Below are 17,131 nucleotides of genomic sequence, written 5' to 3' on the forward strand. Positions count from 1 at the left end.
TCCAACCGAACCCCAATGGAGAGTGCCCGTTCCACCACTTCCTTGGTGGTTTGGGGTCTTCCCCCCCTTGCGATCTCATCTTTCACAGCTCCGCTCAACCCCTCCCAGAACAGGTCTCTGACGGCAGGCGATTCTTTCTCCCAGGCTAGTACATTCACCAATCCGAAAAAACGTGCATGATATTGCCTCACAGTGGCTTTACCTTGTCTTAGTCCGTGAATCTCCCTCCTAGCGATATCCACATCAATCTCAGATAAAAAACACGCATCCATCACTTTAATGAAGGCAGCCGCATTTTGGAGGGCTGGATCCTTGTCTCTCCATAGATTGCGCAGCCACGATTTTGCCTCCCCCCGCAAATGCGAAATAATAAATCCCACTTTCTCTCCCTCATTTTTAAAGTCTTTGTCAAGCAGCTGCAATGTATAAATCACATCTGCTCTGAAGTTAGGATACTCCTGCAGGTCCCCATTGAAGTGAGATACCAGGCTCCCTCCTCTGTTTCCCAGCCCAATCCCTTCTGGTCTGGTGGCTGGTTGCCTCTGTGTACTTAGCACTTCTAACCTGGTTCGCAGATCCTGGCAGGCAGCAGCTGCTTCCTGTTCTTTCTTTCTGGAAGCCGCAATTTCTGCAGTCAACTGCGTCACTGCGTTTTGCAAACTCGCTATCCTCTCTTCGGTAGTCATTTCCCTGTTTTTCGTGAGCTCGCGAAGCACCAATCTTCACCCCTCGCTGCTTTCCCGCACTCCACGAGGTTGCAAAATTGGTGAAAATGGAGAGGGGACTTACTGTCAGGACTGCCGCTAGGTCCCAGCTCACAGAGGACCAACGCCCAGTGGATATTATATACAAAAGTCTTTATTGAAGTTTAGTTTCCATTTCCAAGCTCTGGGCGCGCAGGCCCACGTCTTAACGCTAGACCGGCTAAGTCCCCTCTGACTCACTGCTCCACCCACACCAGTTTAAGATTCTAGCCTGGCTCCACCTCTTGCGCTGCTCTTTCCTGCGTTGGGTCCTTCTGCCCTCTGGGGTTCCCTCCTTCCTGGACTCCTCTGACGCGGAGCCTCCTGAGTCTTGCCCCTCCCTCCGGCGGGCTTTAGGACCTGGCTCCCTTCCCGGGCTCCCCGCTGTGCCGCGCTCCTGTACATTTGAACTTGGCGCGCGCGCCCAGCCGGTGACTTTCCTTCTGACCGTTTCCCCGCTTCCTGATGTGGGTGTTGCCAAACCTGACTCCTCTCCTCCCTCTGGTGGTGAGGACACTGGTCCCGACTCCTGGGACTCCCCCTCCCCACTGCGCTCTGGTGGAGACGCTGGCCCTGATCTCCAGCTGCTGTTCAGAGACTCCCCGCTGGCCCCTCCCTCTTGAGGTTTCTCCCTTGGAATCTCCCTTGCTCTGGCCACCGGCGCTCCCTTCTGTGAGTCCTCCGATTCGCTAGAGAGGCTTGTGGAATAACTCTGGCCACTGTCACTGCCTGCGCCCCCCTCGTACTCCTCCTCCTCACTCTCCATTTGCTCCCCCTCCTGTGTCTCTCCTTCTGAACCCCTGACAGACGCATTCTCATTTTATTTATGTTGGGCACTGGTGCCTTCTGAACAGTGTGTATACAAGCTGGAATGAGGATTTTGCCATAAAAATACTGTGTCTCTCTCTGTGTAGATATCCATGCAATGGCTAAAGAAATAGCTGAAATTAACAACTTGGATATGGAGAAAATACGGAATATGCTATTAGAAAAATGGCTATGTCCAAGTGTGCCACCAACAGACGTAAGTGTGCCCTTTAGAAAGAGGAATCAGTCATATTGTATCTCCTGTATTGGTAGCAATCTTCTTAAAGTGCATAGTGCATGTTCATCTACACTCAGCTTCCCCTTGTCTGTATAACAAAGCCTAAGAGGACATGATAACTTCCTCCCAAGTTTCCCAATGCTTCCACTTTGTTGATCAGTTCCTCATTCTTGGTGAGGACCAGATCTAAGATAGATGACGCCCGTGTAGCTTCTATCACCTTCCTTTTCTCTAAACTAAAAGCCCCCGATTCTTTAGCCTTTCCTCACAGAGAAGTATGAATGGTGCCCAGATCAGTGTGAATGCCATTTTTTGCATTTTTTCCTAGTTTTTAATTTCTTTTTTTAAAAATTAAAAAATCAGTTGATATGTTCACACCAACACCCTTGGAAAGGGCTCAGTCTTACAAATTACTTGTTGTATTACTGGACCAATGAGGTGGAGAGATGGGGACAAGGGGCACACACTGCAACTAGATTCTTAGAAACTGCCTAGATCTCATAAAACCATAGAATCTTAAAAGTTGAGCGGGATCCATAGGTCATCTAGTCCAACCCCCGGCAGTGTAGGAATCTTAGCTAAAGCATCCATGACAGATGGACAGTATTCTAGGTGTGGTCTGACCAAGGCAGATTACAGTGGGGTTATTACTTCCCTTGATCTGGACACTATACTTCTGTTAATGCAGCCTAGAATAGCGCTAGCCTTTCCCCCTGCTGCATCACATTGTTGACTCATGTTAAGCTTGTGGTCCACCCAGACCCCTAGATCCTCTTCACATGTACTGCTTAGTAAGCCAGGTGTTCCCCCATCTTATATTTGTGCATCTGGTTCTTCCTGCCAGAGTGCAGAACCTTACATTTGTCCCTATTGAAATTCATTTTGTTAGCTTGGACACAGTTCTCCAATCTGTTACGGTCATTTTGAATTCTGATTCTGTCTTCTGCAGCATTAGCTACCCCTCTGTTTGGTGTCATCTACAAATTTGATAAGCACCCCCTCCGTTCCATCATTCAAGACATTTATAAAGATGTTGAACAACAATGGGCACAGGAGTTTATTTGTTTAAAAGTTTTATAAATGTCCTTTTAGGATACCTATCCTCACCTGGCAGCTTCCATACAGTATTAAAATACAGAAACCCAAATATTACAAAATCCTTAAACCATATTCAAAAGAAAACCAGAAACCAGCACAATAGCATTTAAGAGCCAACCTAGCAGTTCGAAAGCACGTCAAAGTGCAAGTAGATCAATAGGTACCGCTCCGGTGGGAAGGTAAACGGCATTTCTGTGCGCTGCTCTGGTTCGCCAGAAGCGGCTTAGTCATGCTGTACACCGGCTCCCTCGGCCAATAAAGCGAGATGAGCGCCGCAACCCCAGAGTCAGCCACAACTGGACCTAATGGTCAGGGTCCCTTTACCTTTACCTTTAAGCTTTAAAAACCACATAGTCAATTATATGCAGCTGCAAACCCTTAGAGTAAACTGCCCAGGTGTGGTCATGATGTCTTTGAGCTATGGAAAATGCAAGACATTTGGATTGGAATACTCCTGAGTAACTCTACACACTTTCCAGGACTATTTGGAAGTTTCCTCTTTCTTTGCTGGAAAGAGCCATAGCTCAGTGGTAGAATGACTGCTTTATAAGCAGAGGTTCTAGGTAGGCCTGGGAAAGACTTTATTCTTGAAAGCCTGGCGAGCAGCAGCCAGACAGTCTAGACAAGCCCAGGGGTCTGACTCAGGAAACATAGAAACATAGAAAGTCACCTTGGAGGATTAGGATGTCAAGATTTGGGATTCTCTGTTCTTAGATCAGCTCCAGATTTCTGTGTGTTCAGGAGAGTAATCTGCAAATCACAACCCAGTCGTAGCCGTGCCAATTTCTAGTTTTAACACAACACAGTCAGTTGGGGAATAATCTGCATCTGCAAGTGTAAATGTATGTTTGGGGTGGGATATACTCAGCTCAAATGCACACAGGATTTGGAAGTTGCCAGAAAGGCCGAGCCCCAGTTAAAATGCAGCAAAATATCTCACCTGCTAAGCAGGTTCTCTCCCCCCCCCCCCCATGGCACATTAAACTATTGGGCTTTGGCCTGGCCGAACATCTCAGTCTTGTCACTGAAAGCTAGTTTTCCAAAACCACCCTCTTCTACTTTCCATTTACTTTCCCATATCTTTTTTAAAGGTTTTTGAAAATATCCAAGATGACGACTTTAAGAGGTAGGACTTTGTTCTGATGCAACCCTCTGGTTGGTTGGTTGGTTGGTTCATTCTACCTTGGGCTTCAGGCTTGGGGGAGCCCTTGGGGAATATATCCTAATGTGAGTAGGGGCTTGCCAAGGAAGTATAACCCCCACTCACTGGACCTCTTCTTCTGTGCCCAATCTGCACAACTTCCCAGAGGGAGTTGCTGCTATGTCTCCCTCACTCTTGCATGTTGGAGGGGGCAGGTGAACAGGTAGCAACAGCAAGGAAATGGATCTGCAGGACCAGGAGGCCTCAGAGGTTGGGGGTGGGCCCTCTGTAGTGCTGTGGGCTTCAGCAAGGACCCCTGGCACTGACTACAGGTTTCCTTTAAAGACTTGTTCTTCAGTAAGTTATTGATTTCATCATATACGATGGAATTAAAATGTCAGCTTTACACACAGTAAAACAAACCACCTGAGGCCATCTGGAGTTGCCATTAATTTTTTTATTCTTTTCCAGAGTTCTCTATCTCTTACAGCATGGCCCAGTGGATAACCACTTGAGAATCCTTTATGAATGTACAGTATCCACAACTTCAGTAAGCTATTTGTGTGTGTATTATAGATGCAGTGACTGGACATTTTATGCTGCGCAAATTCTCTTACTTCAGAACTAATTGATGGGGGGGTGGCACTGAAGTCCCAAGTCTGAGCTAGAATTTGAACACAGTGGCTGCTGTTACAGAACCTACTACCCCTAGTCATAACACTTACCTGCTCTTGAAACCTTCAAAAAGGGTTTGCCATGCAGCATGGCAGGCTGTTGTTTATAATAATAATAATAATAATAATAATAATAATAATAATAATAATAATTTTTTATTTATACCCTGCCCTCCCCAGCCAAGGCCGGGCTCAGAGCAGCTTACAAGCAATAATAAAAACAAGATGAATGATTACAAACTTAAAAACAAAAATAAAACACAACAATTAAAATAATGGAACATTAAAATATTAAAATGTAGCCTCATCGCAGGAGGAGAAGGAAAAGAAGGGGGAAAAAGAGAGAGAGAGGGGGGGGGGAGGGAATCAAACTGGCTCCAAGCCAAAGGCCAGGCGGAACAACTCTGTCTTACAGGCCCTGCGGAAAGAAATCAGATCCTGCAGGGCCCTGGTCTCATGAGGCAGAGCGTTCCACCAGGCCGGAGCCAGAGCTGAAAAGGCCCTGGCTCTGGTTGAAGCCAATCTAACTTCCTTAGGGCCCGGGACCACTAGGGTGTTGTTATTTATGGACCTTGAGGCTCTCCGTGGGGCATACCAGGAGAGGCGGTCCCGGAGGTACGAGGGTCCTAGGCCGTGAAGGGCTTGAAAGGTCAAAAGCAGCACCTTAAATCTGACCCTGTACTCCACCGGGAGCCAGTGCAGCTTGAAAAGCACTGGGTGAATATGCTTCCATGGCAGAGACCCCGTGAGGAGCCTCGCTGCAGCATTCTGTACCCGCTGGAGTTTCTGGGACAGCTTCAAGGGCAGCCCCACGTAGAGCGAATTACAGTAGTCAAGCCTGGAGATGACCGTCGCATGGATCACTGTGGCCAAGTCAGGGCGGGAAAGGTAAGGGACCAACTGCTTTATGCGGCGAAGGTGGAAAAATGTCGCCTTGGCTGTTGCTGTAACCTGCGCCTCCATGGAAAGGGAGGCGTCAAGGATTACACCCAAACTCTTAACGGAAGGCAATGGCACTAATTGGGCCCCCGCAAGAGAAGGGAGTTGGTCCCTCATCCCCATGCCATCCCGACCTAGCCATAGGACCTCTGTCTTCGAAGGATTTAGTTTCAATCGGCTCCCACGAAACCATCCAGCCACAGCTTCCAAGCATCTGGTCAATGTGTTTTGAGAAACAAAAGCCCTAAATCCCCTTCAGTGCATGGAATTAAAACTATTCTTGGCCCATAACTACTGGATTCTAGCTCTGAAATATATCTTCAGCTAGAGCATCAGAAGAGACTGCCAGATCAAGCCAATGGCCCATCAAGCCTAGCAACCTGTTCTCAAATTGGCCAAGCAGATTCCTGTGGGAAACCTGCAAGCAGAACCTGAACACCAGAGCACTCGCCTCCTGCATTTTCCAGTAACTTGCAAAGAAAGAATATAGACTGCTGCCTTTTACCTGGTCATACTCAGCTCTGACTGGCAGGAGCTTTCGAGGACTGAGCCCAGGACCTTAAGTTTACAAAGCCAAGGATGGGGCATCCAGCCCTTCAGCTCACATCACCCCTGACCATTGGCCGGGCTGACTGGGGCAAATAGAAGTTGGGGTTCAACAGCAGCTGGAAGACCAAATTGTTCCTATCCTTTTACTAAGCTGTGGTCTGGTGTGAAAAACAAATGCTGCTGGCTCCATAACTTTGCAAATTTATCAATCCCTAAGTTGTTTTGTTTCAATTATTTTATTTATTTTTGAAAATTTTAATGCTGTTAGCTTTGGGAGTGAACACTTGACAGTGTATGAAAGACAATTTAAAACAATTTCACAAAATAACATACAAGTTTAGACATTATTTTGATGGTTTTAAACTAGCTGCAGCAGCAACTGAAGGCGGTAGAGTAGGTTGAATGAATGTAATTTCTAAAAGCACAATGGAGATGAATGGGCATCCTTCAGAAGATCATTTCAGGGCCATGGAAGAAAAGGTCCTGCATCCTGTAGCTCGCAGCCTGGCCTCTCTAAATCTTGGAACTTGAAGCAAGTCCTCGTCTGCTGTGTAATTTGGGGGAGGCATACATGGGCAAAGGCCTCAGTTGGCACCTTGAATTGAACTCTGAAACCAGTTGGTAGGCAAGTTGCTGGATAGGTCAATGCCAGTTTGGGTCTGTGAATCAGGAGCTGGGGCTCTAGCCCACTTGGTATCCTAAACTGTCTTCAGTGGCATCAATGTGGCAGTTTACTTCAACTGTAATATCCTCTCATTCAGTGAGCAGGTTCTTGCAGGGCTAGTTTCAGCAATATTTTCACTCGGCAGCTGTCCTTTGGAAGAATGGAACTTTTTGCAAATAGTCAGGAATAGCATCTCCCTCCACCCCCAGCACCATTATATTAAAAAAGCCAAATAAACTGGGGAAAAGATACTGTATAGTTTAGTGCTTTAAAAATAATAATTCTGTATTATTTTCACCCCCCTCCCTATTTTAGCCTATTGGAGTAAACAAGTTGACCTTTGCTCACAGAAGCCGGGCTCTCAAGTGTCTGCTCTGCCTGGCGGACCCTTGTGCTGTTGAGACCCTCTTCAAAAAGCCCCTAGAGGAAGTGAGGTAAGCAGAGTCTTGTTTTCCTTCAGACATACAAAATGCCAACCAGTGATGAAGTTTCATTCAGTTTCCCCAAACACCTTGTTGGCTCCCAGCCACAGCATGTGCAGCGCTGACAGTGCCTTCTCCCAAGGAACTCAAGGTGGAATGTGTTGTGAGATGTCAGGCAGATCAATCACCCAGGGCTGAGCAGGAATTTAAACCAGAGCCACCACATCACACTGGCAGACTTAAGAAGCTAAGATCCAGCCAGTGCATGGACGAAAGCTGGGTCCGGAATTCCATGCAACAACTCAGTGAAATTTTAGCATTTGAAAAAGGGCTCTGCATGCACAGTTTTGGATCAGGGAAGGAAAACACACCGTTCCTCATCTAGCTCAGTTTGGCTGCACAGACTGTTTGCGCACAGCTGTCTTTATTAGAAGTTTGTAGCATTTTGGTTTCCCTGTTGTGAACCTCTACAATAAAGCACATTTCTTTTTAATAGGAATTTCCTGAAATGCTTAATTTTCCTTGCTCAGTTTGAAATTCTGAATATCCCATACACCTACTCAACGTTTCATAGCACTCCCAAGGAAGGAATGATCAAAGGCTTGTGGAAGAACCATAGCCACGAACCCATGGTAATATGGCAGGGGGATGGAGATTGGAGGGGACAAAACACATATCTTTTTCCTCATGTTGTATCTTTTTTAATGCACAGTGGTATTCAGGACATTATCAGGTCCACAGAGAAGAGTAAGAAGTGTTTAACTCCTCCGTTACTGATGAACAGTAAAAGTTTTCTCTGCTTTGGAATGATTCACAGTAACATGGAGTTCAATAAAAAATAAAATAATTTACTCATTGGTTTCAGGCAGTGAAACTTGTGGCAGAGCTTAGCTTGGAATATAAAGTGCATGATCCTTTACTCTGGAATGGTTTGCTTCAGAAGCTAATTAGTTTCAACAAGGTAAGACTTCTTTGGAGAGGGAAAGGTCCCTCTATGTTTTGGTGTCCTGCGAGAAAAGCTTCCTAGTGCTAGTGCAGGTTTGGGTTCTAGTTAGTTAAATTTTATAGATTCAGGTACGTAGCCGTGTGTCAGGCCTGGTCGTTGTCCTCTTCAGATCACCACACAAACGCTTCTTGTTCTTTTATAACTTTTTATTGTGTATTAACAAAGCAATCTTATAAACAGTTCTTAACTATTCTTCCTCAGAGTCACTTCTTTCAGGTACCTTCTGAGCTCTGCTTCTCCGTGACCAGCCACCCTCAAAATTCCCTTCGCTTTCCCGCTCTTTTTCCTACCTTCCTGGCTAGAGCTGGCCTGTATCTCCTCTCCTCCCAATCTGAGCTAGAACTGAACCCTGGCCTTTCCTGGGAACAGCCGGTCCCTCCCTCTTGTTCCTCTTACTCCCTTCTCTTAGATTCATTGCTCTCCTTCCCCCCTTGGGGAATGCTTTCTCCCTCTGAGAAACTGGAAACTTCTATCTCTTCCCTGACACCGTGTTGGTCTGACGCAGTTGAGATATGTCCAGTAGTCCAGTAGCACCTTAGAGACCAACTAAATTTGTTCTTGGTATAAGCTTTTGTGTGCATGCACACAAAGTAGTATCTGAAGTATCTGAGGTAGTGTGCATGCACATGAAAGCTTATTCCAAGAACAAACTTAGTTGGTCTCTAAGGTGCTACTGGACATTTTTATTTATTTATTTATTTATTTATTTTTTCAGAAGGGGCTGTCTTTATCATTTAATTAACCAACTCAAGATGTGGTGATGGTCACCAAATTGGGATGGCTTTGCAAGAGGATTAGACAGATTTACAGAGGATGAGGCTCCCATTAGCTGCTAATCATAGAGGCTGTGTGCTGCCTCCAGAATCAGCAGCTGTGTGGCTCTCAATAACTCTTGCCAAAGCACCTGAGTTGGGAGAGGCCTGCTGTGCTTGTGTTCCACCTGTGGGCATCCCAGCACCACCTGGTCAGAATTGATGTTGATGTTTTATGTTATAAGACACCTTGTATGTATTAGGAAAGGTGGGTTAATTTAAAAAACAATAATGATAAAAACAAATCTATTCACTATTCATCCTTTTTTCTATTTAGGTTATTCTCATTTGCCTCATTTCATTTCTCATTTGGTTATTTGTCTCATTCTCAGACCAATTAATGGGGGAAGATTGCATTGGGGGACGTCTTGAATTCCATGTCAATGTTTGTTTATTAACTTTTGGGTTTTCATAGACAAGCTAGAAAACTCAAAGGTGCATGTTATCCTCTATTGTCTGATAAAGATGGGAGAGAATTAAACAACGCCATGCCCTCCATTAAAGTTGCATCTTAACAGTATCCTCTTGCTGTGCTTATACAATCCTTGAAAATGCCTTGTGTATTTCAGGTTCATTATCTGAAGAAGGTTTTGACAGAGGTTACTGGGATCTATTCCTTATGGCAGGTGTGTGAATTCTCACTCCCTCTCAAGCTGGAATATTTGCCCAACTTTAAAAAGAAATGAGTGTAGTAATTTGTTTATTTGCAGACAATTTAATATTTAATTTAATATTAAAAGGTCATTGATGTTACCAATTGCCTCCAAAGCACTGAGTGCCTTTCTACCAGCTGTGGCCCTGCCTGGACAGGAGGAGCCTGGTTGGCCTTAGTAATCTATGTACCTAGACTATATGTGAGGCTGCCTTTTTAAAACTCTTCAGAAATTGCAGTTAGTCCAAAATGCAGCTCCAAAGGTGTTCCAGTTAGGAGTTAAGATCACATTGCACTTAATGGTTTACCCACTAAAATGGCTCCAAGTTCAATTTCAGGTTCAATTCAATGTCCTCATTTTTAAGGTGTAAAATATTTCATTACTGGGACTGTAGTACAGTGGTGCCTCGCAAGACGAAATTAATCCGTTCCACGAGTCTCTTCTTCTTGCGGTTCTTTCGTCTTGCGAAGCACGGCTATTAGCGGCTATTAGCGGCTTAGCAGCTTTAAGAAAAAGGCAAGAACTCGCAAGACGTTTCGTCTTGCGAAGCAAGCCCATAGGGAAAATCGTCTTGCGAAGCGACACAAAAACCGAAAAACCCTTTCGTCTTGCGCGTTTTGCGAGGCATTCGTCTTGCGGGGCACCACTGTACCTGAAGGGCCACTTTTCTCCACATATGTCCCCCTAGACCAGTGTTTTTCAACATTTTTTGGGCAAAGGCACACTTGTTTCATGAAAAAAATCACGAGGCACACCACCAGTAGAAAATGTTTAATATTTTTTTCTTTAATGGCAAACAAAAACGTTGCGGACCATTCTCTGCTCAGCGGGGATCGATCCGCTGATCCCCGCTGAGCCGGCGGATGACAGCTCCGTCTCCGCACTATGTGCGGAGAGGGAGATGTCAGAGCCCCGCTGCTCTCTATGGGGAATCAGATGAGAGTGGACCGCCTGTCCACTCTCATCCGATCCCATCCGATCTGATCCCCACCCAGGACGGATAGAAAATAGGGTGGACACAGTCCGGTGCCCGCCTAGTGGGCGAAAATTTGACATTTTTTTTTTTTAAAAAAAATCTTTCGAATTTTTCAATTTTCCCCACGGCACACCAGGCAACATCTCGCGGCACACTAGTGTGCCGTGGAACAGTGGTTGAAAAACACTGCCCTAGACTCTTCAGACCTTCAGCAGAGGCCCTGCCTGAATGCCCTTGCCCTCAGAGATGCAGCAAAGAGCCCGACTTGGCAGTGGCAGCATAACTGGGTTGCACTTTGCAGGGAGACTTACTGGGCAGTTAACTCGAAATAATTTGTGCACAAGGCAAAAATACTTTAATTTCGCCCCAAGCTTTTTAATCCACTCTTCATTGCTTTCCTGCAGCTTGATGTTTAATTTTTATTTCACTGACTGCAGATGGGGTCCCCTGCCCACTGCTGCTAATCAGGGCACATTCATGGCGCCCTGTGAGCCTAGTACCGCTTTGTGAGACTTGCAAAAATGGCACTGGGTTTGTGGGGCGCTGTGAGCTGTTGTGTCCCTCTCAGCTGCCCTCTAGCTTGAGGGTGCTGAGAAGGATGCAACAGCTTACAACGTGGCAAGGCGCCGTGATGCGCCCCTCCGCCAAACCATGCTCAGGCCAACGGCCCCTCAGCCCCACCCACCCCATACTACACCGCTGAGTGGTGGCAGGTGACTCCCTACTTAAGGGGACAGAGCCGCAGTGGGTGGAGGTAACAGGATGTCCCAGGAGGTGTGCTGTCTTCCAGGTGCAAAGATTTACTATGTAACAGAGGTCGCCATGTCTTATAAAACCCATTGACCACAACCCCTTCCTTCTGATTCATGTGGGTACAAACAATACTGACACACACAGCCTTTAATGTATAGAAAAGGACTCTGAGAATCTGAGCAGGACGTTGAAGGGCCTTGGGGCATAGGTGGTTTTTTCATCACTCTTTCCTGTTGAAGGTCATGGCCCAGCAACAGAGAGGAAAACACTGGAAGTAAACCACTGGCTGCACAGTGGTTTTTGTTAGGGAAGATTTGACTTCTTTGACTGTGGTCTCCAGTTCCTTGAGGAAGGACTTCTGGCAAGAGTTGGGTTGCACATCACAGCAGTTGGCAAGAATGTTTGCTAAGAGTCTCACAAATCTGATCAGGAGAGCGTTAACCTATATTCTTGACAGGATCCACTAACCAATAAGTAGGGCATTCTCTCAGGCATTTGAAGATTTGTTTTAACTTTCCGCAGATTCCAAACTTCATCCTAGCTTGGCAGAATGTCATCCTGGCGCCATGCCTTTCAGGTTAGTTCTGTTTCTTTGCTCTTGAATCATGCTACCAAATCATCACTCGATGCTTTTGTGCATTTTAGGTAGAGCAAGTAAAGTGAAGGAAAAGCCATCAAAATTTGGAGGGTGGATGTGGAATTCAGCATCTTGGTAACCTCAGGTTTCATTTCAACCAAAGGATTCTAGCCTGTTTGGTAGCAAAAGAAGAGCCTTCAAAGCGTGTGCAAAATAACTGATGAAATCTCAGGCACCAGAAAGTGGCTCAGTGGGATTCCCAGCAACCATGGGGAGGGGCTCATAGAAACATACGAGCTGTAGAGCTGGAAGGGGCCCCTGCTGTGCAGGATTCGCAACTGAAGCATCCATATAGAATCAATAATTCAGTGCATTTCCCCTTGACCAACAAAAGCAGAATATGGCTGTAGTCTTATATACATTCCTAGGCAAGTCCTACTAAACTTAAGTTTTACTCTTGAATAACATGCATTGCAAATCATGTGCATTCTTAACTTATAGAGAAGTTTTTAAAATGTACAATTTGGATTGGAATGAGTGGGCAGCAGAATAGGACAAAGTGTTTATTCATGCAGTGCATAATGAATGTATGGTATTAAAAAGCCACAGGATGTGCTCATGGTCACTGGCTTATAGGGGAACCAGACAAAATCATGGAGGAGAGGCCTGCCCAAAGGAGAAGTGATAGATCCTTGTTCAAAGGCAGTATGTCTCTGAATTCTAGTTGCTGGGGAGCAACAATTGGGGAGGGCTGTTGTTGGCTTTCCTGGAGGCATCTGATTGGCTACTGGAGGAAGGAATATTGGCTCTTGGTCTGACCCAGCAGAATGTTTCTTAGTTTCTTATAGCACATAATTTGTAATTCATATTTGCATATCCCCCACCCCCAATTTAGCCTTATTCACTTATTTGGTCTTCTGTTCTTGCTTAAATACTATGTGGTATCTGGCCATCCTACTACAATAGTCACACATTACAAAGATCACTAGTTTTCTATACAGTGTATAGAGAGATTTATTTATTTGGAGCATTTGTGTCTCGCTCTTCAGCCAACAAGACGACTTATATACCATCAAAGCAAGATGGTCCCTACCCACAGGCAAAGGGGCAGGGAGGGAAGAGGAATATCAAATCTCAGTCACAAATCTTTAAACAGTTGTTCCTATATAGACCAGCTGGCACAGTTCAGGGGCTGGAGGTGCCTGAAGGAGCTGGGCCTCCAGCAAAGCTCTCCCACTAATGGCTGCCCCAGATGACACTTGTGGGGAGAGGAGGCCTGATGGAGCTGACCTGTCACAGCAGAGCCAGTGGAGGGAGCTCTGCTTCACAGCCCTCACAGAGGTAGTTTGGATACTATAAGCTCATCTGCAGAGCTGAAAGCAATCGCTCTGTAAATCAAAAATTCAGTGTGTAGAAAATCATACCTCTCCTCCCTTTCGTCTGTTGCCCATAGACTGGCCTTCACCAAAGCGAGGTTCAACGTTTTTCCCTCCAACGTCCTGAGACACAGATTCTCAAAGGGCCAAGCCCCCGCCATGTGCGAATGTGATAAGGAGACACCGGAGTCGCTCCAGCACATGATGTTCACTTGCCCCCTGTTCAATGTGCCACGGGCAAATTTGTTGGGACCAATCATACAGAAACTAGAGGGTACCCCACCAAAATTCCACCTTGCCCAAATCTTGCAGGATAAGGATACTCATACGACCCTGAAAGTGGCAAGGTTCCTGGTCGCTGTCCTTACCCAAAAGAGACGCCAAGGAGCACTACAAGCTAACTAAGGCGTAGTATGCCATTCTATCGTATTGTATTTTATTGTTATAGTGGTGTTTTAGCGGCTGTTTTTCCCACGTGCACAAGTTGTTATTTATGTGTTGTTTTAATTGTATGGGCCTACGGCCGTAAATAAATTTTGAATTTTGAATTTTTTCAGTGTGTAGAAATCCTTTCACTATGTGTCTGTTTTGTTTTTAAAGCTTCACAGCCACCAAGTGCTAATCAGCTTGAAGCATGCTATGAGTCTTTCAGAACATTATTGAGGTAAATAAACATCTCATGTGGGAGAAAGAGACACAATGTTTCCTTAAGAATTAAAAATTCCAGCACTCTCCATATGGAGCAGAATGAGGTGGCCAAATGGACCATACTACCTCAAGCTACGGGTGGGGAATAACACTTCTCCTATGTGTAAAAACAAAAACCTAGCACATCATGGAGAAAGTACTTGCCAATTAAAAAAGCTAGCCTTTTTCCTGCTTTGCTGGCTTTATAGTTGCAGGGAATTTTAGTGTGTGAAAGCAATTTTCCATTGCTGCTCTTGCAGTTTATTTGACAATTTCAGATGGCTTTGTGTGTGTACCAGGTCTGTGATAAGCAGTGCTTTTTTCAGGGGGTCCTCAAGGGTGTTGGCACCTCTTTTGTTGTTGTTAAAAAGTGTGGCACTTACTGTAACAACCTCATGGTGAGAACCAGCACCTATTTTTCTAGGGGGGAAAAGCACTGGTGATAAGAGCATTAAAGGAACAACTAAATCATGAAAAAGTTGAATGATTAAAATATGGAATTAGTGTGTACACTTATGCATCAAGCTGTTAGGCCACTGAAGGAAGGTTGTTACTCTGTTAATTCATAAAATAACTGTAGCTGATTACTGTTTCCTCCACTTAATGGCTACTTCCCAAAGGTGTCCTCTCGTGGCTGATCTAGATCTGACTGGGATTGCAAATCAGTATGCCCAATTAGACCTGCCAGCTTTGGCCTTGGGGTGTCTGTTGCTGATTCCACAACCTGAGAAAAGAGCTCAGCAGATTCAGGTGAGTGAAAACAGACACAAATAGTTGGTGTACTTCACAATCAGTTGGTGAAGCCCCTGAGTTAAAATTCTACAGTATCAATCTAGACTAAAGATGGATTGGGGGACCTGTGGCCCTCCATAAGTTTAGACTACAACTCCTTGGCAACTGGCCAGTCTAGCTGGGGCTGATGGGATCATGCGAGTGAGAGTCCAACACATGGAGTCACACGTGCACCCAGGAATTCCTACCACAGGCCTTATGTGTTCCACTTCAAGCGTTTATACAATCCTTTGTGCTTTTTTTTTTTTTTTTAAATCACCAGTAGCTCTGGGTTGGGAGTAGGTCACATCCACCCTGAGTAGATTTTGTATTTACAGTGGTACCTCCGGTTGCACACAGAATCAGTTCCGGAGCTCCAGTCGATCCCAAGGTGTGCGTATCCGGAGGTGCCGCTTCTGCGCATGCGTGCAGCACGGTTTAGCACTTCTGACATGTGTGCACGGCAAAACCCGGAAAAATACTTCCGGGTTTGCCACATATGTATCCCAAAGGATACATAACCGGAGGTGAACCTAAGTAGAGGAGATACCACTGTATTTGTGTTCTGTACACAAATGAAACACTTACTCTTCCATTTTCTTTGACTTTGGCCTACTTCTGTTAAAAAAAAAGTTGCACTCCTTCCTTCCTCTAGTTTTATTTTGTGCCTATCAATTTAGGAGAGCACTCTTGTGACGAAGATGATGTCACGAATCATAGAATCTTGGAAGGGACTCCAAGGATCATCTAGTCCAACCCCTGCAATGCAGGAATCTCAGCTAAAGCATCCCTGGCAGATGGCTACCCAACCTCCAGGGAAGGAGAGGCCACAACCTCCTGAGGGGGATACTGTTCCACTGTCAAAACAACTTTTACTGTCAGAAAGCTTTTCCAAATGTTTAGTCAGAATCTCTTTTAATGTAACTTGAAGCCACTGGTTCGAGTCCTGCCTCCCAAAGCTGGAGGGGGAAAAACACATGTTCCCTCTTCCATGTGACAGCCCTTCAGATATTTGAAGATGGCTATCATATCTCCTCTCAGTCTCCTCTTTTCCAGGTTAAACATACTCAGCTCCTTCAACCGTTCCTCATAAGGCTTGGTTTCCACACCCTTGATCATCTTGGTTGTCCTCTGTCCTCTGTACATGTTCCAGCTTGTCAACACCCTACTTAAATTGTGGTGTCCAGAATTGGACACAGTATTGCAGGTGTGGTCTGACAAAAGCAGAATATAGTGGGACTATTACTTCCCTTGATCTGGACACTGTACTTCTGTTGATGCAGCCTAGAACGTTAGCTTTTTTCCCCTGCTGCATCACACTGTTGACTCATCTTAAGCTTGTGGTCCACAGACCCCTAGATCCTCTTCACATGTACTGATAGTAAACCGGGTGTCTCCCATCTTATATTTTTGCATCTGTTTTTTCCTGCCTAAGTCCAGAGTCTTATATTTGTCCCTATTGAATTTCATTTTGTTAGCTTGCGCCCAGTTCTTCAATCGGTTACGGTCATTTTGAATTCTGATTCTGTCTTCTGCAGCATTAGCTTCTCCTCCCAGTTTGGTGTCATCTGCGAATTTGATGAGCATCTTAATTCCTTCGTCCATATCATTTATAAAGACATTGAACAACAATGGGCCCAGGACAGAACCATGCAGCACCCCACTTGTAACATTTTTCCAGGATGACGAGGAACCATTAATGGGTTCTCTTTGGGTTTGGTTAGTCAACCAGCTACAAATCCACCTAACAGTTACCTCGTTCAACCCCCATTTTACCAGCTTTCTCACAAGAATATCATGGGGGACTTTGTCAAAGGCCTTAAATTAAGGTGCACTATGTCTACAGCATTTCCCTGATCCACCAAGTTTGTGATGGCATTTTTAAAAAATGCCTCTTCTGCATGAAAGCTTCTACTGCAAAGAATGTCGACTTTAAGACCCTGCAAAACCTTTTGCTGCAATATTCAGTACAGCTCCTATATAGGATTTCATAGTTTGTGAAGCTATTATCCTTTGCAACCTCTTTGAACAAAAGTGCTGTAAGAATCAAGAATATTTCTGTAATGTTTGTTTGTTCTCAGATGCTTTAAAAGATTTGATCCTGTTTTTCCCCACCAGGGCTTCCTATCCTTATGTCAGCTTGGGACTGTGTTACTGCAAGTAGAGGAGCACATGAACCAGGGTATAGTAGCTGGCTTTGCCATACAGGTACCCAATTTCAGCCCTTTGGGACAAAATAGACAAA

At 45.2% G+C, this 17,131-nt stretch overlaps 1 protein-coding gene across 3 annotated transcripts in view; it reads left to right on the forward strand.

The window, feature by feature from the left end:
• The window catches only part of KNTC1 (kinetochore associated 1), a 95,768-nt gene that overhangs the window by 75,925 nt on the left and 2,712 nt on the right, over positions 1–17,131 (forward strand). For all 3 annotated transcript variants that reach the window (XM_083717845.1, XM_083717844.1, XM_083717846.1), the window contains 11 exons: positions 1,658–1,767; positions 3,978–4,012; positions 4,499–4,577; positions 7,169–7,287; positions 7,772–7,907; positions 8,141–8,236; positions 9,663–9,719; positions 11,998–12,052; positions 14,029–14,092; positions 14,736–14,865; positions 17,005–17,094. In XM_083717845.1, coding sequence (XP_083573971.1) covers positions 1,658–1,767; positions 3,978–4,012; positions 4,499–4,577; positions 7,169–7,287; positions 7,772–7,907; positions 8,141–8,236; positions 9,663–9,719; positions 11,998–12,052; positions 14,029–14,092; positions 14,736–14,865; positions 17,005–17,094 — 971 coding nt within the window. The remainder of the gene's footprint in view (positions 1–1,657; positions 1,768–3,977; positions 4,013–4,498; positions 4,578–7,168; positions 7,288–7,771; positions 7,908–8,140; positions 8,237–9,662; positions 9,720–11,997; positions 12,053–14,028; positions 14,093–14,735; positions 14,866–17,004; positions 17,095–17,131) is intronic.

This window comes from Podarcis gaigeae (genome assembly GCF_964106915.1).
Source record: "Podarcis gaigeae genome assembly, chromosome: 16".
NCBI lineage: Eukaryota > Metazoa > Chordata > Lepidosauria > Squamata > Lacertidae > Podarcis > Podarcis gaigeae.